Raw genomic sequence first — 25,248 nt, forward strand, 5'->3', positions numbered from 1 at the left:
CACTGTTGTTTATCTTTGGTCGTCATGAAAAAAAACATAAGGGGTAACACTGTTGTTTTTCTTTGGACGTCATGAAAAAAAACATAAGGGGTAACACTGTTGTTTTTATTTGGTCGTCATGAAAAAAAACACTGTTGTTTTTTATTGGTCGTCATGAAAAAAAACATAAGGGGTAACACTGTTGTTTTTTATTGGTCGTCATGAAAAAAAACATAAGGGGTAACACTGTTGTTTTTTATTGGTCGTCATGAAAAAAAACATAAGGGGTAACACTGTTGTTTTTCTTTGGTCGTCATGAAAAAAAACACTGTTGTTTTTTATTGGTCGTCATGAAAAAAAACATAAGGGGTAACACTGTTGTTTTTTATTGGTCGTCATGAAAAAAAACATAAGGGGTAACACTGTTGTTTTTTATTGGTCGTCACGAAAAAAAACATAAGGGGTAACACTGTTGTTTTTCTTTGGTCGTCATGAAAAAAACATAAGGGGTAACACTGTCGTTTTTTATTGGTCGTCATTAAAAAAACATAAGGGGTAACACTGTTGTTTTTTATTGGTCGTCATGAAAAAAAACATGAGGGGTAACACTGTTGTTTTTCTTTGGTCGTCATGAAAAAAAACATAAGGGGTAACACTGTTGTCTTTGTCAAATAAAATATAAGGGGTAACACTATCGTTTTTTATCAGTCGTCATGAAAAAAACATAAGGGGTAACACTGTCGTTTTTTATTGGTCGTCATGAAAAAAAACACTGTTGTTTTTTATTGGTCGTCATGAAAAAAAACATAAGGGGTAACACTGTTGTTTTTTATTGGTCGTCATGAAAAAAAACATAAGGGGTAACACTGTTGTTTTTTATTGGTCGTCACGAAAAAAAACATAAGGGGTAACACTGTTGTTTTTCTTTGGTCGTCATGAAAAAAAACATAAGGTGTAACACTGTCGTTTTTTATTGGTCGTCATGAAAAAAAACATAAGGGGTAACACTGTTGTTTTTTATTGGTCGTCATGAAAAAAAACATGAGGGGTAACACTGTTGTTTTTCTTTGGTCGTCATGAAAAAAAACATAAGGGGTAACACTGTTGTCTTTGTCAAATAAAATATAAGGGGTAACACTATCGTTTTTTATCAGTTGTCATGAAAAAAACATAAGCGGTAACACTGTCGTTTTTTATTGGTCGTCATGAAAAAAAACATAAGGGAAATAATAGAAATGCACACATACATTTTAATGTCATATGTATCCACTTAATTGATGATTGATTATTGTGTATTGTCATCGCCTCTGTGGTGCAGTGGAGTGCACTCTGCCTAAGCCACTGGAGACCGGGGTTCAAGTCCGGTTTATGTCTTCTGTTGGAATGTCGATATTTATCAATTAAAACATACGGGGTAACACTGTTATTTTTCTTTGGTCGTCATGAAAAAAACATAAGGGGTAACACTGTTGTTTTTCTTTGGTCGTCGTGAAAAAATACATAAGGGGTAACACTGTCTTTTTTCATTGGTCGTCATGAAAAAAAAAATAAGGGGTAACTATGTCGTTTTTTTATCGGCCGTCATGAAATAAACATAGGGGGTAACACTGTTGTTTTTCTTTGGTCGCCATGAAAAAAAAACATAAGGGGTAACACTGTTGTTTTTCTTTGGTCGTCATGAAAAAAAAACATAAGGGGTAACACTGTTGTTTTTTATTGGTCGTCATGAAAAAAAACATACGGGGTAACACTGTTGTTTTTCTTTGGTCGTCGTGAAAAAATACATAAGGGGTAACACTGTCTTTTTTCATTGGTCGTCATGAAAAAAAACATAAGGGGTAACACTGTTGTTTTTTATTGGTCGTCATGAAAAAAAACATAAGGGGTAACACTGTTGTTTTTTATTGGTCGTCATGAAAAAAAACATAAGGTTTATGTCCTCTTGTGGTTGAATACATAATCATTGAACAGGCCTATCTGTTCCAAGTTCCAAAAGACAACTACTATTGTATTTGACCTCTTTTAATTCGAGCCAATTGTTTCTCAGAGTGTTCGTCTCTTTCAGCTCTGAGGAAGGTGTCAGACAAAAACACTGTTGTTTTTCTTTGGTCGTCGTGAAAAAATACATAAGGGGTAACACTGTCTTTTTTCATTGGTCGTCATGAAAAAAAACATAAGGGGTAACTATGTCGTATTTTATCGGCCGTCATGAAATAAACATAAGGGGTAACACTGTCGATATCTATCAAATAAAACATAGGGGGTAACACCGTTGTTTTTCTTTGGTCGTCATGAAAAAAAACCTAAGGGGTAACACTGTTGTCTTTGTCAAATAAAATATAAGGGGTAACACTGTTGTTTTTTATTGGTCGTCATGAAAAAAAACATAAGGGGTAACACTGTTGTCTTTGTCAAATAAAATATAAGGGGTAACACTGTTGTTTTTCTTTGGTCGTCATGAAAAAAAACATAAGGGGTAACACTGTTGTTTTTTATTGGTCGTCATGAAAAAAAACATAAGGGGTAACACTGTTGTTTATCTTTGGTCATCATGAAAAAAACCATAAGGGGTAACACTGTCGTTTTTTGTTGGTCGTCATGAAAGAAAACATAAGGGGTAACACTGTTGTTTTTTATTGGTCGTCATGAAAAAAACATAAGGGGTAACACTGTTGTTTTTCTTTGGTCGTCGTGAAAAAATACATAAGGGGTAACACTGTCTTTTTTCATTGGTCGTCATGAAAAAAAACATAAGGGGTAACTATGTCGTTTTTTTATCGGCCGTCATGAAATAAACATAGGGGGTAACACTGTTGTTTTTCTTTGGTCGCCATGAAAAAAAAACATAAGGGGTAACACTGTTGTTTTTTATTGGTCGTCATGAAAAAAAACATAAGGGGTAACACTGTTGTTTTTCTTTGGTCGTCATGAAAAAAAACCTAAGGGGTAACACTGTTGTTTTTTATTGGTCGTCATGAAAAAAAACATAAGGGGTAACACTGTTGTCTTTGTCAAATAAAATATAAGGGGTAACACTGTGGTTTTTCTTTGGTCGTCGTGAAAAAATACATAAGGGGTAACACTGTCTTTTTTCATTGGTCGTCATGAAAAAAAACATAAGGGGTAACTCTCGTTTTTTATCGGCCTTCATGAAATAAACATAAGGGGTAACACTGTCGATATTTATCAAATAAAACATAGGGGGTATCACCGTTATTTTTCTTTGGTCGTCATGAAAAAAAACATAAGGGGTAACACTTGTTTTTTATTGGTCGTCATGAAAAAAAACATAAGGGGTAACACTGTTGTTTTTCCTTGGTCGTCATGAAAAAAAACATAAGGGGTAACACTGTTGTCTTTGTCAAATAAAATATAAGGGGTAACACTGTCGCTTTTTATTGGTCGTCATGAAAAAAAACACTAGGGGTAAGACGGCTGTTTTTTATTGGTCGTCATGAAAAAAACATAAGGGCTAACACTGTTGTTTTTCTTTGGTCGTCATGAAAAAAAACATAAAGGGTAACACTGTCGTTTTTTATTGGTCGTCATGAAAAAAAACATGAGGGGTAACACTGTCGTTTTTTATGGGTCGTCATGAAAAAATACATAAGGGGTAACACCGTCTTTTTTCATTGGTCGTCATGAAAAAAACCATAAGGGGTAACACTGTTGTTTTTCTTTGGTCGTCATGAAAAAAAACATAAGGGGTAACACTGTTGTTTTTCTTTGGTCGTCGTGAAAAAATACATAAGGGGTAACGCTGTCTTTTTTCATTGGTCGTCATGAAAAAAAACATAAGGGGTAACTATGTCGTATTTTATCGGCCGTCATGAAATAAACATAAGGGGTAACACTGTCGATATCTATCAAATAAAACATAGGGGGTAACACTGTTGTTTATCTTTGGTCATCATGAAAAAAAACATAAGGGGTAACACTGTCTTTTTTTATTGGTCGTCATGAAAGAAAACATAAGGGGTAACACTGTCGTTTTTTATTGGTCGTCATGAAAAAAAACATGAGGGGTAACACTGTTGTTTTTTATGGGTCGTCATGAAAAAATACATAAGGGGTAACACTGTCTTTTTTCATTGGTCGTCATGAAAAAAACCATAAGGGGTAACACTGTTGTTTTTCTTTGGTCGTCATGAAAAAAAACATAAGGGGTAACACTGTTGTTTTTCTTTGGTCGTCGTGAAAAAATACATAAGGGGTAACGCTGTCTTTTTTCATTGGTCGTCATGAAAAAAAACATAAGGGGTAACTATGTCGTATTTTATCGGCCGTCATGAAATAAACATAAGGGGTAACACTGTCGATATCTATCAAATAAAACATAGGGGGTAACACTGTTGTTTATCTTTGGTCATCATGAAAAAAAACATAAGGGGTAACACTGTCGTTTTTTATTGGTCGTCATGAAAGAAAACATAAGGGGTAACACTGTTGTTTTTTATTGGTCGTCATGAAAAAAACATAAGGGGTAACACTGTCGTTTTTCTTTGGTCGTCGTGAAAAAAAACACTAGGGGTAAGACTGCTGTTTTTTATTGGTCGTCATGAAAAAAAACATAAGGGGTAACTATGTCGTTTTTTATCGGCCTTCATGAAATAAACATAAGGGGTAACACTGTCGATATTTATCAAATAAAACATAGGGGGTAACACCGTTATTTTTCTTTGGTCGTCATGAAAAAAAACATAAGGGGTAACACTTGTTTTTTATTAGTCGTCATGAAAAAAAACATAAGGGGTAACACTGTCGTCTTTGTCAAATAAAATATAAGGGGTAACACTGTCGTTTTTTATTGGTCGTCATGAAAAAAAACATAAGGGGTAACACTGTTGTTTTTCTTTGGTCGTCATGAAAAAAAACCGAAAGGGGTAACACTGTTGTTTTTTATTGTTCGTCATGAAAAAAAACATAAGGGGTAACACTGTTGTTTTTCTTTGGTCGCCGTGAAAAAATACATAAGGGGTAACACTGTCTTTTTTCATTGGTCGTCATGAAAAAAAACATAAGGGGTAACTATGTCGTATTTTATCGGCCGTCATGAAATAAGCATAAGGGGTAACACTGTCGATATCTATCAAATAAAACATAGGGGGTAGCACCGTTGTTTTTCTTTTGTCGTCATGAAAAAAAACATAAGGGGCAACACTGTTGTTTTTTATTGGTCGTCATGAAAAAAAACATAAGGGGTAACACTGTTGTCTTTGTCAAATAAAACATAAGGGGCAACACTGTTGTTTTTTATTGGTCGTCATGAAAGAAAACATAAGGGGTAACACTGTTGTTTTTTATTGGTCGTCATGAAAAAAACATAAGGGGTAACACTGTCGTTTTTCTTTGGTCGTCGTGAAAAAAAACACTAGGGGTAAGACTGCTGTTTTTTATTGGTCGTCATGAAAAAAAACATAAGGGGTAACTATGTTGTTTTTTATCGGCCTTCATGAAATAAACATAAGGGGTAACACTGTCGATATTTATCAAATAAAACAGAGGGGGTAACACCGTTATTTTTCTTTGGTCGTCATGAAAAAAAACATAAGGGGTAACACTTGTTTTTTATTAGTCGTCATGAAAAAAAACATAAGGGGTAACACTGTCGTCTTTGTCAAATAAAATATAAGGGGTAACACTGTCGTTTTTTATTGGTCGTCATGAAAAAAAACATAAGGGGTAACACTGTTGTTTTTCTTTGGTCGTCATGAAAAAAAACCGTAAGGGGTAACACTGTCGTTTTTTATTGTTCGTCATGAAAAAAAACATAAGGGGTAACACTGTTGTTTTTCTTTGGTCGCCGTGAAAAAATACATAAGGGGTAACACTGTCTTTTTTCATTGGTCGTCATGAAAAAAAACATAAGGGGTAACTATGTCGTATTTTATCGGCCGTCATGAAATAAACATAAGGGGTAACACAGTCGATATCTATCAAATAAAACATAGGGGGTAGCACCGTTGTTTTTCTTTGGTCGTCATGAAAAAAAACATAAGGGGTAACACTGTTGTCTTTGTCAAATAAAACATAAGGGGCAACACTGTTGTTTTTTATTGGTCGTCATGAAAAAAAACATAAGGGGTAACACTGTTGTTTTTCTTTGGTCGTCATGAAAAAAAACATAAGGGGTAACACTGTTGTTTTTCTTTGGTCGTCGTGAAAAAATACATAAGGGGTAACACTGTCGTTTTTCATTGGTCGTCATGAAAAAAAACATAAGGGGTAACTCTCATTTTTTATCGGCCTCCATGAAATAAACATAAGGGGTAACACCGTTATTTTTCTTTGGTCGTCATGAAAAAAAACATAAGGGGTAACACTTGTTTTTTATTGGTCGTCATGAAAAAAAACATAAGGGGTAACACTGTTGTCTTTGTCAAATAAAATATAAGGGGTAACACTGTCGTTTTTTATTGGTCGTCATGAAAAAAAACACTAGGGGTAAGACTGCTGTTTTTTATTGGTCGTCATGAAAAAAACATAAGGGGTAACACTGTTGTTTTTCTTTGGTCGTCATGAAAAAAAACATAGGGGGTAACACTGTCGTTTTTTATTGGTCGTCATGAAAAAAAACACTTATGGCAGCAAATAATGTCTTAAGCTACATTAAACAGCAGTCACAGTTTCACCTCTGTTGAAAAATTAGGTACACTCAATCGAGCAGAATGGCTCTCAATATATTTATGGATTTTTAAACAACAAACGAACAACTAACTGCTAGTGTTCTTGGTCTTGAATATATCAAGCATGACATGTAACATACAGGAGTGCAAACGTCAGCTCATTCATTGTCTGTGCAGTAATTAAAAAGTGATGCTGATGCCACCAAGTGGTCATTGCAGGACATTGCATCACAGTATATATATATATAAATATATATATATATATACATATATATATATCTATACATATATACACATATTTATACATATTATATACACATACATATATATATACACATATATATATACATATATATATATATATATATATATATATATATATATATATATATATACATATATATATAAACATGTACTCCATGCTTACCAAGTGAACCAATCCCAGCGCATTCGGTTTTTCACAGCAGATGAAAAACACAGTGAGTCTATCTTCTGACTCCATTTCGGGTGATAAGCCTTATCTTCTGACGAGGTAACGCACCCCCACGCTTCTTTCTACTAACCGGTCATCCGACCAGAGTCCTGAAAATAAACAACATCACGTGTAGGCTTTTTCTAAAAAAGCCCCTTTATCTTTATGATGCAGAGGTCCAATGTGCATTGTGAAAAAATGCACATTTCAAAGAAGCAGGGGTTGAATTTGAAAACTTTATTTACAATAAAACAACCATCTCTCTTCCCGCCTGTAATGAAAGCTATTTAAATATTTAGAGCAGATAAAATACTTTAAAAAATAAAGTCTCTTTACAATTCTGTGAGAAAAATGAGTTTCATTCTAAAATTAAAAACCATCCCTTCAAGAAAAGCATTTAAATATTTGCAATATTTACAGATTAAATAGTTTTATAGATATAATTGAATTTACTCGATTATGAAATGTGTCAGAAGTCAAGCCTATATCGATTACGATAATTAATAGCTGTACTAAATTTGCACTTCGTATTCTGGGTAAATGTAATCAACTTAATATGAATTGTTTCTAATTAATTGATTATCGCAACGAATTGCTTATGCAGTGTAGAAAAATCAAGAAAACAATATTGATACTACGTTAAATTGGTTGATCATAAAAACATGCGCACTACAGTACACTAAATTGTGTTTTTAAACAAATGCCTTTTTGAAGAAAAATGATATACCTTAAAAGTGGGTCAAATAAACTACTTAAATCCTTAATATAAGAAACAGATGCAGGTACATGTGGTAACATGCTAAGAACATACACCTCCCAGTCCCAGTAGGATGCTTTTGTGTTATTCTCGCTCCGTGGGACACAACCGTTGAGAATCACACGTGATTTACGTCATTTTTGATGGCAGGTCCTTGGTTTTGTCCAAAAGTAAACGTATTCCTTTCGGATAAAAAGTCACCTCCATTCTATTGTTTTAGAAATCTCCAAACATCATTCTAGAACTCTCAAAAGATTGATTTACAACTTTCAACAGATCATTTCCGTGATCCAGAGATCATTCCAGAAGTCTCAAGAGATGTTACTAGTGCCTTCGGAAGCTGCGGAAGAATTTGAGGGAGAGTTCGTAAGTCAGGAACATTGTGGCGCTCATGGGAAAGCCCCTGATGGCGTTGACTGAAGCGCCGCGGAAAAACACCTGCAGAGAGAGGAAACACAAACACACGGTTTAACACAGCGAGACCAGACTCGTGGTGCAGTATGAACCCGCTCCACTCAGTTATTCAAATAAAGTATTTTCTTTCTGTACAGTATTTTGGTTCACTTGACATAATTGTACATGTCTTTTTCTAGGCCTGTTATTCTTTTATTTCATATGCATGACATTGTCATTGTGTCATTGTGTTTCAAAGCAGTTTGTTTCCACTGAATACGTCCTTTAATAAACCCCCCACTGCAGTTCCGAGTAACCCTGTCTGACCACCACAGGAGTGACCTTCCCTCTGGGATAAGGGGCCAACCAGGCCAGCTATTGATCCTTTGTTCCATCCCACACTGTACTACTTAGTCTGCCAAAACACAGCAGGCTAGCCCAACCCGACCTCCAGCGTAGACCTCCATGTTCATGTTCACAGACGCACACACACATATGCACATACAAGTGCACATTTATATTGCTGTTTTGCACTTTAGTGTTGTGAGAGACAGATTTACGTTCTCGAATTATGAAAGTACGATCATATATTATGATCGAACTAACATAACATACTACTGCAACATGCAGTTGTGTGTGTGTGTGTGTGTGTGTTTGTGTGTGCGTGCGTTTCGGCTGAGCAAGCACGTTTACAGAACTGTACTGACAATGACAATCGCTTACTACGCGTACGTATAATTGGATTGGTGGATTTTTTGTAGAAATATTAACGTGTTTTATACTATCCTTTATTATATATGTCGCTTTATTTATATATATGTACACTTTTATTTTTGGTCTAGTATTTTTTGAACATAAAAATTGAGCCCTTAAAAAGTCATTGGACTTGTCATAAGAACTATGGAGACGTGTGCACGCAGTGAACATATGGAGTCATGATATGGAGAAGATATGACCTCAGAAACGTGCACATGATAAACAGAGCTGTCCTTGAAACTAAGAAGAGAAGAGCCAACCAGCCCCGCCTCCTTCTTTAACCTATATATATATATATATATATATATATATATATATATATATATATATATATATATATATATATATATACATACATATACATATATATATATAATATATGTAGTAGTGCTTCTGTATACGTTTGTATAGCATTCAAACCCTAGAGTCCAATTCAATCCCATTAACACTAAATTACTATCAAAAGCTGTATTTCTTCTAGTTATTTTCCAGCGTAATCAGTGACGACATCAAAGGTTTTCGCAACATAGCACATGGTACAACATAACATGATGAGGCTCATGGACGGCCTACACGTTAGGCTGCAGCTATTGGGGCTGTAGCCCAGCGCCTTGCGGACACGGCATGGTTCTCACCCTGAGGCCCTCTGTGCGGTAGCTCTGGGTGATGCAGTGGAGGATGCCCGTGTACTTCCTGTGCAGCTGCGCGTCCGCCTGCATGCGACTCTTCACCACGTCCGCCGGGGTCGCAGTCACCCACGAGATCGAACCTGCGGGTCGAGAGCGGCAAAACGTTGAGTCCCGGGGGCCAGTTCGAGGTCTGCGCGTCAGTTCGGTTTTACTTGTACAACTCTTATTCACGGTGAAAATCTCAAAGGTCTTCACAGGTCCCACATTACACTAAACTATTTACCTCAACCAAAAACCCTCTAAAAGGTAGAAAGGAAAAATTCACCATATCAAGAGGGAATGAACCCTTGAGAAGGGACACAGAAGGATTATAATGGTAGCATAAAACCACCAAACAAAGGTTAAGCACGATTCGGTCCTCTCTCGCGTACCATAGGCCTAACGCTAACATTTAACGTCCCGTTTTGACATCCCCCAGTCTGACAGTGGAGGAGATACACAGTCTTTTTGCGGCAGGCAGAAAAGCGCTCATATTACGTGCATTAGAGCACCGGTACCCAACTTGGGGGTCGGGACCCGGTATTGGGTCGCGGCTCATGTGGAACTGGGTCGCGAAGGAAGAATATATGTTTATATGTACATTATATTTTATTGCTGTCCTTGAAAAGTAGCTTGTTCAAAACCAAATCTTTGACTAAGTGATCTTGTTCAGATGGTTTAACAAAACAAAACATTTTCTGCACGTGAACGTCTTCATGGCCGTCTAGGCTAGGCGCTCGTGGATGTTCCAGAAAATATGCAACAGCGAGCCCTGGCGACACACTTTATGACGGGTAACAGAATACGGGATAATACCGGTCCACGGAAATATTAGTACTGTGGCGTAAAAAAAGGTTGGGGACTTTAGAGCACAAGATAGACCAATGAAAGCTCCCCTGGATGCAGTTAAGCAACATTGTTCCATAACTTTACAAGGTCAATTTAAAATAATGCCAGACTTTGTGCACATTCTCGGATGTAATATGCCAACTTTTTATCCGACAGATCCTTAAGACCTTAGAGAGGACTTTCTCCTAACAGCAATAGGGATATACTAGCTCAATAATAATCCATACACAAACACAAATAATTCATACACATACACAAATCCATACAGCAATAGGGATATACTAGCTCAATAATAATCCGTACACAAATCATTATACAAATATCATACTAGTTATTCTCATTAATTTATGCCAGCACAGTTACACTTTGTGGATATTTTCCGCTTGATGTGCTAGTTGTCTATCTTGGTCTGTGTTCGTAGACCAGATGTTTGAATACTGCATGTGGTAAAAGTTAACTGAACACAGCATTTGGATTGTCTTCCCCAAAACATAAATAAAACCCCCCACTATGAGGGAACTGATCAAGGCAATGCTTTGTTCTTATGAAAACAATCATTCGCTAAACCTTACAGCTGTTGTCACCATGGTCGCAGAGGGGTAGACATATGTCCACAGAATCACACTCGCAGAGAAACGGGGTCAAAGGGACGCGGCCTCACAACATTGAGACGACGAACGGGAAGAACAGGAGAGCAACTTTGTTTTTTTGCCTTTTCATTATCCCTTCCTTGACTTGCTTTCATATCTTTGAACTGCCTTTCTTCCAAGAGGAGTTGTCATGTTATACTGACTTGACTCAAGACGGCATTAAAATAATCGATCACCTAGCTTAAGGCGTAGCATCAGCAAAAAGTACGCTTCATCTTTCCGTTTCATTTTCTTTTCGTCCGGTTGCACACACCAGCGAGTACAGTTGCACACACCAACAAATCAACAAATCCTTTTCCTACTATCTGGGTCTCCCTTCCCAGAATCCAAAGCACCCAGTAAACAGTAAGGCTCGCTGTCCCCGCCGTTCCCACACGTTGACATGCTGACATACTACACAGCGGCAGCTGCAGGGGTCCGCCGCCGGCTCCGGTGTTACTCTGCCACATGAGGAGATCTGGTTCACGGCAGGGGGGCTGACGTGGAGCGCCACCCAGAGACAGACAGCCCCACGCTACCGGGCTGAGAACCAAAAACTGTCTGTCTCTCAACAGAACCCTGGTCTGACCCACTCTGGGCAGACCCCACTCTACTCAGACCCACTCTGGGCAGACCCACTTTGGTCGGAATCGCTCTAATGACACCCAATCTGGTGTGTTGTGAGTACCTTTTTGATTGGTCAAGAACAAGCGGTCCCAATTACCTATCCATCTATCTGTCCCTCCCTCCATGAATATCATTTGATTCTTTGTGCAAACATATTTGATTGTTTAATCCACATAGCCATGTATCTCATCATTCAATCTCATCACTCATCATATCATTCAACATCTGCTTTTGGATGTTGAACGTTCAGCAGCTTCAGAATAAATTGTTTTCTAAGGATTTTTTCAAAAAATTCTACTACAGGTTTTGGTTTGGTTTTGTGTTACTTGCCAAATAGCTAGCATCCCTTTTTTCTAACTCTTGTTTAAAGCCCGTAAAACGGCAGACTAACAGACCCGTGTCTGATGTGCAAGAAACACAAACCAGGGGCATGCTTTGTTCTGATTAAAACCACACTATCGAGCGGGCTTGGAACTAGGCCTGGGAATTTGGCTGGACTATCTGGAGTGCAACGCTAAAGTGGAGGAGGAGAAGAGAAGATACATTGTTTTTTTTACTCACCTGCAAAATAACTAATAAAATAACTGTATATACATATAGTGTATACAATTATGAAGGTGTAATCAAAAGTAACTAATACCTCTGGTTTGGAAAGGTGATTGACAATAAGGTTAAGTCTGGAAATATATTGCAATGTAACCTTTAAAACTGCTGCCAGAGCCAGACCTAATTTGATCGGTAGATAAAAAGAAGGCAAAAGAGACATAGCTAGAAAGATAGAGAAAGATAGGTGTGGTCTGATTTGATTGGCTCATAACAATGAAAACAGGGCGCTTATTTTGAGTTGAATAACCATGAGTTGTACTTGCTTGACGCAGAGAAAGTTTGGTGTAGTTGTTGCGACGGGCTATTTAATCGCAGACAGACTGCATTTTAAAAAAATCGGCACAGCCCTATACTCAACAACAACCCAGGAATCACGGACGCTACCGAAGCAACCCATGGCGCCGTCCGGTCCGCCTTACCTGCGAGACCCCCGGCCAGGCAGATGGAGGCGGGGTGGGCGCTGGACGGGCCGCCGGGGCTCAGCAGGCCGCAGAGGACGGTGTAGGGGATGAAGTAGAGCGTGTAGCCCGGGACGTCCCTCAGCACCATGGCCCCGGCCCCCCGGTACAGCCCCGGGAGGCCCTCGCGCCGCAGGACGCTGCTCACACAGTGGACGGGGCCCCGATAGAGGCGCCGGTCGGCCGCGCCCACCGACCCCAGCTGGACGCTCCCGCCCCCCGCTGCGCTCCCCGCCAACTGGAGGTTCGCTGGACAACGGGCGAAGGAAAGGAAGGGGAAACGTCTGGTTTGGTTTTTGTGTGAAACAAATACAGTACCAAGTTACAAGAGGTGCGAGAGGGCTTGACCATTGAAATGTCGAGTCTGTGTCTATTCTAATGTCGCTAAGCTTATATTTATTTGTTTACAATTATTATTTTTTATGTTTTGGATGTATACACACACACACGCACGCGAGTGCCCACACAAATGAACACATTTAAGGGAATGAAAGAAGATGAAACTGTCACAACTTCAGCAAGGCTTTTGTTTTTCAGTTGTCTGTTTCCTGTTTTGCCACATTAACTCCTGTCATTTCAGACTCTGCCATTCCCTCCTGCTCTGCATTACCTGCTGTTTTCATTCACCTGGCCTGCCACACCCCCATATTCCTCACCTGCTCCTCATCAGCCCCTCAGTATATGTACCGGTCTATTTCCCTCAGTTCTTTGCCAGATTGTCTAGTGTGGTACCTAGCTCTCCCGCGTCTTCTCATTCTGAACCTGAACTTGCCTGCTCGTTTTTTGGACTTTGGACCTTCCCCTTTTGCCTGCTCCTACCTGGTTTGACCTCTGCTTGGAATAAACACTGTTTCTTCACCTGAACTGTTTCTCTTGTCGTGCTATTGGGTTCTCGTCTGCCATTTTGTGAAACCTGACAGAAACAAGAAACGGTGGGAAATGGTGTGCATTGTTTTTGACTAAACAAAAAAAGTAAAAAAGCTACTAAATGTTTATAATAATTACATGTGGTCACTGTTTTAAAAACCTATAAATGAAAGGCATGAATTTGGTAAGAGAACTGCACATGTTTATGATGATAGTTAGAGGTGAAACATTAGCATTGCTTAAGTATCCCTGTTGTTGGAGTGTATCACTGTCCACAGGTATCAAACCACATTGAACATATAGAAACTACAAACTGTTAAAATTGGTTGGATAGAGGTATGTCCTGGACTGGACCGCATAAAAAGGTTTAATTTCTCCTACATGGCTGTGTTCAGTTTAGTGCCTTGATACACGATCCATAATCTACCACTTGTAGATTTACCTCTGTTCTTAAAATGGACACCACATAAAGAATATAATGAATAATTGTATAGATAGGTTCACTGCAAACAAACCTTTCTTTGTTGCACTTTGAGAACCTTAGGTTAAGGGACAAACACACAGAGAAGACAAAGAGAAGGGGGAAAAGAAAGAGATAGTGACACACAAATAGTGACAGACGGATGGATCGACACACACAGACACACAGAGACAGATGGACACACACACACACCCACACCCACACACACACACACACACACACACACACACACACACACACCTGCTAGGACCGTCTGGGTCTGCATCTGCAGGCGGATCTTGACCAGGTCGACGGGGGCGCCCAGGCCGACCGACATCAGACCGGTGAGGGCGCTGGCCACAGTCAGGTCCAGCATGCCACAGGGCTGCAGCTCGTTGCCATAGCGATACTTGCTGATCACCCGCTGGGTGTTGCTGAAGAAGCCGAACACCAGCGAGTTGTAGACCGTGACGCTGGCTAGCGGGAATGACATGCCCTTAAAGAATCCCGTCACCTGGAAGAAACACAGGAGACTAGCTGGTTAGGACTAATCACTAAGTAACTAACTAAAAACATGCCTATAAAGAATCCTGAAACCTGGAAGAAACACAGGAGACTAGCTGGTTAGGACTAGTCACTAACTAACTTAAAACATGGCCGTTAATAATCCTGACATCTGGAAGGAACACGGTAGACTAGCTGGTTAGGACTAGTCGCTAACTAACTAACAAACTAAAGGCATGCCCTTAATGAATCATGACACCTGGAAGAGCAAGTAGAGAATATATAAGGAGAAGGACAAGTAGATAACACAGGAGATAAGATAGTTAGGACTAACTAGTTGTAATTAGGTATCAGGATTATGGAACTTGTAAACCAGAGGGAAACATGGTTTCACACCTCATAGCTCAGATTTCATGCTTTGTAGGAAATCCTGTGTTTGCGAGTGTGTGTGTGTGTGTGTGTGTGTGTGTGTGTGTGTGTGTGTGTGTGTGTGTGTGTGTGTGTGTGTGTGTGTGTGTGTGTGTGTGTGTGTGTATGTGTGTGTGTGTGTGTGTGTGTCTGAAGAAAGACTGAAGAAAACCACTACAAATAATAATGCAACAGACAGCGAAAGACAGGTAAGCGAGAAAAAAGAGAGTGAGAGACAGACGGACCAACAAGCTGACTGAAAGACAGACAACCCGGGAGGAAGTATTTTGCTCCTTACGGTCTCCTTCCTGTAGATGGTCAGGACACAGTGGAGTGTGTTCCGGTAGCTGTTCCCCGCTTGGAGGCGTGTCTGGCGGGAAACCATTTTTAACCAGTGTCAGAAACCTTAAAACGATACTCATCATTTCCCTAAGACTACAGGAGAAATATAACTATGTATTTATGGATGTATGATGGCACTACGTTTTCAGTTTGAGCACAATAAAAAAAAAAAAAATAATAATAATCTGATTTATAGGTGATTTAAAAACCAAAAAGATACATATGAACGACAATTTTTCTTAAATGTTGACCTAAAAGAACAGTCCACATTGTGTTCTCATGGATTGACACAAATGTATCGACATTTGTGTTTCCTAGCGGTTGGCCTGAGTGAAAGAGCTTCTTCATACCTTAACCGTGTCCAGGGGGTGTCCCACCACCACACTAGAGGCCCCTGGAACCAAGCCAAAGAGTTACATTTCACCCCAAACACACCACCGCTATTTAAAGACATTCAGATTAACTATGTAGGGTTAGGGTTGGTGTCTGGTGTTTAAATTATCTTGTCCCACACAACTTGCCAAATGTGGTTGTTAGACTGAAACGTGACGAAACACAAATGTTTCTTTAAGCCATCAGTGACAGGCCTCCATGGAGCAAGGAAACAATATATCACTTGCCACAGATTCTTAAAAGTGTGTAAAACTACGCCTCCTTGAGGACACCATCCGCACTTGTCTATACATTCAGAGTTCAGAATATAGAACGTCAACATGCAACACTGAAACTCTGTGACCACGTTAACACCTCAATATCAAATTCATCCATGACAGAACCTTTAGCGGAATATCGGATATACACGTTGTTTAATTAGCCAATATGTATATATGATTCTGGTTTTGGAGGGGTTGGTCAATGTAACGTTACCCCCTATTTCTTTAAAAGGATGTATAAGGACAGTGCACGCGCAAAAATCGCTTTTAAACCAATCAACATTTATTTGAAGAACACCAGACATGATTAGATATCAAGATTTTTTGTTTTTCAATTAGCATGTAAACTCAAATTCAATCAATTACAGTTATATTTGGTTACGTTGTGTAACACATGGCCATAACAACAAGGCGTCACACGGGGGATTGAGAGGCTCTGTTGGTTGACTCACCCCCAATCCATCCTGCGATGAAATCGTCTAAATGAATAAAACTCATTTTTGGTTTGCTGTGGCCAATTCCCTGTTTTTGTTCAGACTCAAAATGCTGCTGAACTTAACGGCAAAGTTCGATCAGGCAGAGAGTTTCGCTCTCTAAGAATGTCTTCAACCAAACGCCAGTTGTTGGCACATATACAGTTTCAAAGCAAGGGACCTTATAGTTTAACTAAATAGGGAGGATGATGGGTGGGGAGAGCTAATTCAATGCCATTGGTGAGGCAGCCGGAGAGTAGGCTCCGGGTTATTCTGACCAATCAGAGAGGCGTACTGGTGTAATGCAGCTTTGATGGCCAATCGGTGTTGAGGGATCTGAAACGATACCGAGCTCCCTCTCTGTATGGAAATGAGCCACGAGGCCATGAAAATAATGTAAATACAAGAGAGAGAAAAATAAAAATATATAAATTGTAAATTGTTGTTTTTTTTAAAATGTTTATAATGATTTAAATAATTTCGCTTTTACAAATGGAGACTTGGTTAAGTTTAATTTCTACTTTATCGTAGGTTTTCCAGCTTTTGAAATGTATATTTTCAAGCCATTTCACTTGTGTGCTGCAAGATGCATAACGAATTGCTTCTCCTACTACAGCATACTACTTTCCTGCGTTATGTTTTATTCCATGCAACCAAGGTCTTCCTCCCACTGATCGACACCTGCTCCACCGATGTGTCACCGATAACTGACCCCTCCCCAACCTCTAATCATGGAAATGTACCATGGAAAAGTACCATGCCCCCCCCCCCCCCCCCCCCCCCCCCACACACACACACACACACACACACTCACACACTCACACACTTAACTTAACCTTACAGCATTGGGAAGTTAAACTCCTACACTTGTTTCCAGAGCATTACTAATAGTAACTTATCCTTTCAAGGACAACTGAACAAAACAAAATGAATGTAAGGCAACATTGAAAACAATCCCATCTAACAATATTTAAATGAAAATGCTAACCTTCACTGCTAACTGATCCCTATAATGCACCGATAAGACCCTTATTGGATAATAGTTAATTATTAAGTATCAAGGACAGCAATGTTACAAGATTTTGTCAATTGAGGTCATATAGCAACCAGACCAAGTTGCAAATGTGTATTCGGCCAGAGCAAATAAAACATGAGCTTGCAGATTCTTCTGTTGCAGGGGTGGGATAGTTGCCACTGTGACACAATGAAATAAATGTGGCCATTGACACGGCTTTAATAATTTTGTTCGCTCTATGTATATGATTTATGTTTCATTCTGTGAACTATGAGTTTTCCAGCTTAGAAAGAAAGTGCCCCTTTCTACGTGTTCTGACTCTTGTGATCTACCATCAAGTTAATACCTGGTCTTAAAATAAGGGGTAACAGATAAGACTTAAAGCCACAACCGTTGCCTGCTATACAAATTAAATTGCAGGTCAATTTGGAGTGCTTAGATGGTTAGTCCAAATGTCGGGTTGAAAAGCTGTAGACCAAACCCTATTTGTGTTGGTCTGTGTGGGGGTGTTTTACGTGTCTCTGGGCTGCTCATGTTTTTCTTCAGTAGATGACTCCATGCATTGCGGCCTCAGTAAACTGCGTTAGATTACATCTGGAGTCGTCATTCAGCTGTCATGACAACGCTTCTGCATCCATCATCTCAATCACGTTAGATCAGCCACAAACTAAACAAACCCAGACCTACACCATATTCTACACACATTAAAACTAATAACACAGACATACACAAATACAATCTAAAATAATGTAATAGAATAGAACAGAATATTATAATAGAATATAAAAAAATATCTAAAAAAAAATCCTGAATTGGCTCCTCTACTAAATTCCGTTATTTGGACAGGAAATTGTAGGGCTTGGGTGTTTTACTCCCAGCAAAGGATAAAGGGTTCGATCTCCAATGTCGGCAGCCTAACTTGTTGTCATCCTTGAACCAGCTGCCCTAACCCATTACATGTTCCTTAATCAAAAGAGAGTCTGCTACATTCATGAATAATACATAGAAATAAAATAGGAAAAGGACACTACTTGAATATGGTCATGCATCAGGCTGTTTTTAACACTTATATTCCATTCGTACGGATGTTCTTTGTTTTGCCTGTAAATTCGAAGGACTGTGCAGGGGTTAATAAATTCAGCTCTGAGAAGAGAAGAGCTGAACATTCCTGGTAAATATCTAAACAAATAGGCCCAACGTGTGCTATGCTTACGCCTGGTAAACAGAACAAAACAATACCGACCATGGGACCATTTGGAAGGGAGAAAATGAATGAGCGAGAGACAGAGAGAGAGAGAGAGAGAGAGAGAGAGAGAGAGAGAGAGAGAGAGAGAGAGAGAGAGAGAGAGAGAGAGAGAGAGAGAGAGAGAGAGAGAGAGAGAAAGAGGGGAGAGGTCAAATGATGCATGATTGCGATAGAGAGAAATATCTAATAGTATCAAATTTTTTATTGCAATATATATTAATATATATTTGGTAGGAATATATATATATATTTCCACACATTTTTTGTGATTCAAGAATATTTACTACATAATGCATTACTTATTGTTTATGATTGATGTGACATCATTTTATTTAATGTCTAATGAATGCCAGTACTATTTAATTATAATGAATAAAATAGAGGAGAGAGAGGGAGAGAAGAAGACAGAGAGAGAGAGAGAGAGAGAGAGAGAGAGAGAGAGAGAGAGAGAGAGAGAGAGAGAGAGAGAGAGAGAGAGAGAGAGAGAGAGAGAGAGAGAGAGAGAGAGTGAAAGCTGAAAGAAAGTGAGAGAGGATTGTGAAGCATTGTCAGAAAAGAGAAATCTTGGGGCAATTTGAAATGAATATGAAAAGTAACTGACTGTCTCGCATCTGCAATACATTTGACATGACAAGGTGACATTATTGCAGGGCAAGCTGTCAATTACCAAGATGCAAGTACACTTAGATAGACAGAGACAGGCTCCAGGTCCGAAGCCTAATTGATTCTACCCTGAAGGATGAACCTATACGGGAGCTCAGTCTGCAGAATTTAGGGTAAATTGTACCAGCGTTGGAAGTCAATGTTCATGAAATGTAAACAGTAGCAGCAGTACACTCTCTAAAATATTTTCTCCTCCTAGCCTTGGCAGCATAACAGCACTTAAATAATGTAATATTAATGGTAGCCCAGAGCACGTTCAAACAGAACCACATGGCGGCAGGTCCTAATGGACTAATCTGTTCAGGCCAGGCGGTCATTTTAGTTTTCTGGCTTCTTGGTTGTCGAGACAGGTGCACGTGACATGGACAGCATGTTCGCGGCCTGCCAACCACCCAACATCGTCTTGACGTCCTCCTGGCACAACACTGGTGGTTCAAAAACATATATAGGCCGACCGACACTCCTCCAGCAGTGGGGCCTCTCTCTGTCGATACCGACCAGTGCATTTAAGATTTCAGAGTCTTTCCTGCCCGGGGTCCTTTCTCCCCTCTGTTGCCCATTACCTTCCTGTCTATCTAACTCTATCATAAACCATAAAATTGAAAAATAAATCATTAAAAAATAGTATAATATATAAATTACGATTTCAGAGTCTGAGATTCTAAGAGAAAAGTGGACCAAAGTGACTTATCTGGTGCCCTTTTTAACGTGAAGATGATGCGCACAAATGAACACACATACCATCTCCCTTCAAAAAGGACCAAGCGGGGACACCTGCCGCCCTCGGACATTGCGTGGAGACGTGTACGTAACCTAGGCAGCCGCTTCTGTGGGGGAAAACAAGCTCTTTGTTTCTATCAAAGACTCACAGGCCGTTCTTCGAGAGAAACGATTGATAGTGGATTGAGGGGGTGTTTGGAAGGCCTTGAACAGAGTCCTATAGAAACAGAGTATAACTCTAAATCACTCTCAACAAAGTACACCTTCAACCACTTTATTGGTGTTTTGGCGTTGGACTGTGGACATTGACAATTGCGCCCAGTCCTTGGGACTTGGCCTTCTGTGAGTTGAATGCACCTCAATGACCTCAGGTAGTTCTAAACTTATTTACACAGGAACGCAGACTCCAAAACACATCTGTTTTCCTGTCTGGTTTCACTCGCGCTCTCAGCTCCATAACATCAACAGAAAACCGAAAACATCAGATAACATGCTATTAAATAATGAGAGATAGTAGCCTATTTTTTGCTACTGAAATGACTCTCAATGATTAAACACAATACAATCTGTTCAACATTTTCAAAGAACAACCCACCCACATTCCACTTAATCACTCCTTCCTCACTCTGCTGATAAGCAAGTAATATCAAGTGGAAAACAGTGTCATTCAAAACGATTGAGAAAGATGTTGACTCAATATCTTTCTCAATGTGATGACAAATTCATCGCAATTTGTTGTTAACTGTTAATTAATTGAAAATGTTAATTAATGGTTAATTCATGTGACCTGAGTGTTAATAGCTGATATGGTTGCAACACCGTGGAAGCCAGGAGGACCATCTTAGATCCTTACAAGAAACAACACAAGACATATAATTATTATCTGTGTCATGAAACCCTCTGAGACCATGGAACCGGAAGTGTTGCTAGTAAATAAAGTAAAGATGTAAAATGCTTGAGTAAGAAAAGTATTTTGTAAGCTTAAGATCCATGATAGGAAGCATACACAAGTAGTAACAATAACATAACAAAATGTGATGCATCGGGACGCTACACTAGGGGGCAGAATAACGTAATGTTGGATTGTGCAGACTGTCCATTAATTCCCTCTCTGTGCTACGTTTCAATGTCACGGTTACAGTTGACCTTTAGTCCAGCGAGGTACGCGTGCCGTTGGAAACAAGCGTGTGTGTGTGTGTGCGTGTCTATGTGTTTGTGTGCGTGGGTGAGTGCATGAATGGGATATGTATGTAATGTATTTATTGTGGGCATATATTACCAACCCTAATTTATATTTTCTGTGTGTGTGTGTTTATTTGTAAATCTAGACATAACTGGCAAGTGGCATGTCTAATCAATATTAATTACATAATTATGCTTTTGCAAATAAACAAATGAATACATGCATGTGGGTTTAGCGATGGCTGTAATTACAAGCCTCCATCGATATTCCAAGGAAGGTTTACACAACCTCACTATTTAACATACGGGTGTGGCAGATTTTAATATGCAGATTGTATTTCCTGTTTGTGTTGGTGTTGTGAATTGTGGACGCATAAAGAAGACGAATGCCAGAGTGGTGAATCCAAATGCGAAGAGGAAATGTTATTGATATAGCAAATTAAACAGGGAAGCTACCTACCCGACAAAATATAAACAGACTTTTCTTACAGAGGAAAAAACAAACAAAGGAGATCAAAATCATGCGAGATAACTATAATAACACCCTGATCCTGTAAGCAGTGTTAAACAGAGTGTTGTGTAACAGCATTATTTCAGTATTTAATCTGGTTTATCCAGCATTACCTTGTCGACCTCAAGCAGCCTAAAGCAAAACAAAGATGTAATGTCAATAACAACAACATTTGTTGATGTAAAACCTTCATTACACTGTACACAAAGTCAACAAATATAAAAAAAACGCATATATAAATATAAATGCAATACAATAAAATAAATAGAATAGGATCAAAAACACAGTAACATTATACCAGTGACTGTACAATTATAATTCCATCGTAACTATTTTTAGCCCGTGCTTGCAACGCTCCAATGGCCGTCATCCCCCTAGGTGACTCTGTCACACAGGCTACTCAGGGAAGAGGAAGCCATCATGGAGTATGTTACAGGAGCCTCCATTGCCACCCGGAGCGCACCCATTATCATTCTCCCCAAGGCAGCATCAATTCATTCTGGGCATCGCTGCAAGTGGAGGCAGTCTGTTCCCTGGGTGACAGCTTCCGAAGAGTGCTAGCTTGGAGGTCGCTATTGCTTGATGTTGTTCCGGCTACTACATGGCTACACTGTTGGTTTGTGTCGTATTGGACAATTAACATACAAACTGAATTGACAATGCATATCAATTCTGTGCAGCAGGTTGTTGTTTCACATTTCAAGTTGGAGAAAAATATATAATTCTCTGTGTGTATCGGTCTCTCTCTCCCTCTCTCTCTATTTATATACAGTATATTCTTGCATGATACACCACATTGTATTCTTTTATACTACATTTGCTATGCTAGGCCAAACTACACTTAACTATAGGCCAACCTACTATACTATAAACAAGTAGCTAAAAATACATACATCACATATCCTAATCTACCAAAAGCAATTTATTTGATTATGCAGATTTGCATGCAAAATAATACTTTATACTTAATTATTTCTGTTTGCTGCCCAGTGAACCGGTACCAAGAATTCCATGCCAATTTATTACAGAAGGTCTCTTATTCTGAAAATATGATAGCAAATTAGAACACAGGATGTAGTTTTATAGTCTGCTACCCCCCTTGTGAGGTAAGCCTTATTGTATCAGGTCCCTACACGGCTATGAACAAACCAGCGTATGGTGCCTTTAATAATACTGTTTTCAGGCCGTCTGACCTAGATATGGGTCTAGAACCTGGGGGGGTGGACCAGCCTATGGAGACCATTGTTGTTACACAAGCTACTTAACTTAACCTTATGTTATTTATGTTAAAGCCTTAACAAGGAGTTTGAAAAAGGTGCGATTGTTTCCCAAACAAAAACTACATTACCCACATGCTGTTTATCGCCTCTTGTGGAAACTCATTTTAAACAACATCATTGTACTGTTTTGTATATATATGTGAAACACTAAACTAATTGGTACATTTCAGTTAGCACAATTAGTTAATATAATAGTAACGGCTAATAGAACAGCAACAATTTAATATTTTAAATGGTAGAAAGTTTATGGCACATATAAATGTATTAATGTATACATAAACAGTATATTCTTGCAGCGCTTATCTAGGGTAAAAGGAAAATTAAGTTAATAATTGGAAATAATTGTCTACTTTCGCCTCCAATAATTCATGAAACAATTCTGCTTTCCTTAGACGTATAGGACCATGTTTACATTCAGGAGCCCGTCTTAATCATTTCCCTCTCCATTAAACATTTCCATATCATTCCCGGGCTGGGTCTGGCCCCAGGGGACTTGGGGAATAATCCTACTTTTCTGCGCATGGCCTATTTATCCATTTATCTGGGTGGAAAAATACATATTACACACTATGAGCACCTAGGATTGCATTAAGAGTAAAAAAACTGTTGGCGCCCTCGGGCCATTTGAAGCACTCTGCTCAATTCTATACATGGAGATGTAGCTACTTAAACTCCTGCTCATACACATACTGACTGTGTGCTAACCATCAGAAACATTTGAATTGGCTAAAAAACACAATCAGACTGTATCTCGCTAGGGTAACTTTCTGTATTTTCATTGGTATAAGCGAAATACAAACCATTAGCAATTCTATTCATCGGTGACATCACAAGTGGGAATACCCATTTAGTTGGAGGATAGACGGATAAACTCTACTGTAGCAGCCTTTCTGTTCAATCCAGTCGGTTGCACACCAAAGGAGCACGGAAGTTCCGCGTTGCAACGCCAAGGGTTTGAGCAGATCTGGATGCTCTATGGCGGAAGGTGCTGTATGGCACGGTCGGTGTGAGCACTGTAAGCATTCTGCAAACATAACTTCATTCCTAGACCTCACCGTGGCTCGGCGCCCATTTGAACCGTTAAAAAACCTGAGAACCTGAAAGCTATACTGAGCAGTGACTGAGACTGACCTTTAACCCGGTAACCCATTCTGACCCTCAGTTCTGCCAAAATATGTGGTTAATCAATATCTTTCCCACTAACTTTCGAAATGCTGCTTGATTTACAGGCAAATAGTGAATTTGAAAACATGATCCAGACTGAATAAATGTTCAATATTTGGATGATTGGGACTCGCACAGTCCTTTCCATAGAGTTGAACCAGGCCATAAAAGATTAGATGCTGGCCAGTCTATCCGGTTGCGTCAAACTCAGACTTTTAGCCTTGCCATTTACCAGGCTGTCAGCCAGAGGTCAAAGTTCAAATATCAAGCATGGGAACGTATTTAGACTACGACCAGCAGGCAGTTTAGTTCTCTATCATATGACCACACATTGAGATGTACAGTATTTTAATGTATGATATTATAGGATAATGAATATTATATGATTATATATAGTATGATGTTAAACTGATCTAAGTTTAACGCTCATTATATTACTTTAAATGAAATAACATTATTATAGATAGAATTTTTAGTTATATGTATTGCATTATGCATAATGTTACAATTCATACAGAGATTAATAGATTTAGAACCCTTGCAGAGTGTTTCTTGTCTCAAAGCTCTGATTTCGCCAGCTGACACAAACTGATACCAGCCTCCACGTGTGGCTGTTAATCTGTGCACGTTTATGTGAACTGTGGTGCACACACCCACATACTCTCACACTCACACACGCACAAGCACACGCACACACACACACGCACACACACACACACACGTCACGCACGCACACACACACACACTCAGCAGCCAATAGAGAATACATTGACGCGGACCCATCAGCAGCATTTGAAGGGGGGTTTTCTAAGAATGAGGATGAAAGACAGCAGATTCCTGGGTTCTGCTGTCTGCCTGACTACCTCCTCCACGTTGTGTTTATTGTTGTATAGTAGCCTAGTGTACTGTATACATAAGAAGCATCATCCTTTGTTGTGAT

At 39.2% G+C, this 25,248-nt stretch overlaps 1 protein-coding gene and 1 long non-coding RNA gene across 2 annotated transcripts; both read right to left on the reverse strand.

The window, feature by feature from the left end:
• Positions 1-7,299: 7,299 nt before the first annotated feature.
• Positions 7,300-16,716, reverse strand: slc25a48 (solute carrier family 25 member 48). The gene is made up of 7 exons (XM_060063213.1): positions 16,507-16,716; positions 15,752-15,795; positions 15,358-15,429; positions 14,409-14,661; positions 12,782-13,069; positions 9,619-9,752; positions 7,300-8,272 (listed from the first exon to the last, which is right to left on the reverse strand). Exons 1-7 carry the CDS (start codon positions 16,550-16,552, stop codon positions 8,159-8,161), a joined length of 951 nt encoding a protein of 316 aa, XP_059919196.1. The 5' UTR covers positions 16,553-16,716; the 3' UTR covers positions 7,300-8,158.
• On the reverse strand, positions 11,410-12,775 carry LOC132466154 (uncharacterized). Its single transcript, XR_009527757.1, has 2 exons — positions 11,769-12,775; positions 11,410-11,737 (listed from the first exon to the last, which is right to left on the reverse strand). It is a non-coding gene; the product is annotated as an uncharacterized LOC132466154 (long non-coding RNA).
• Positions 16,717-25,248: the final 8,532 nt, after the last annotated feature.

Source organism: Gadus macrocephalus, chromosome 10, assembly GCF_031168955.1.
Source record: "Gadus macrocephalus chromosome 10, ASM3116895v1".
Taxonomy (NCBI): domain Eukaryota; kingdom Metazoa; phylum Chordata; class Actinopteri; order Gadiformes; family Gadidae; genus Gadus; species Gadus macrocephalus.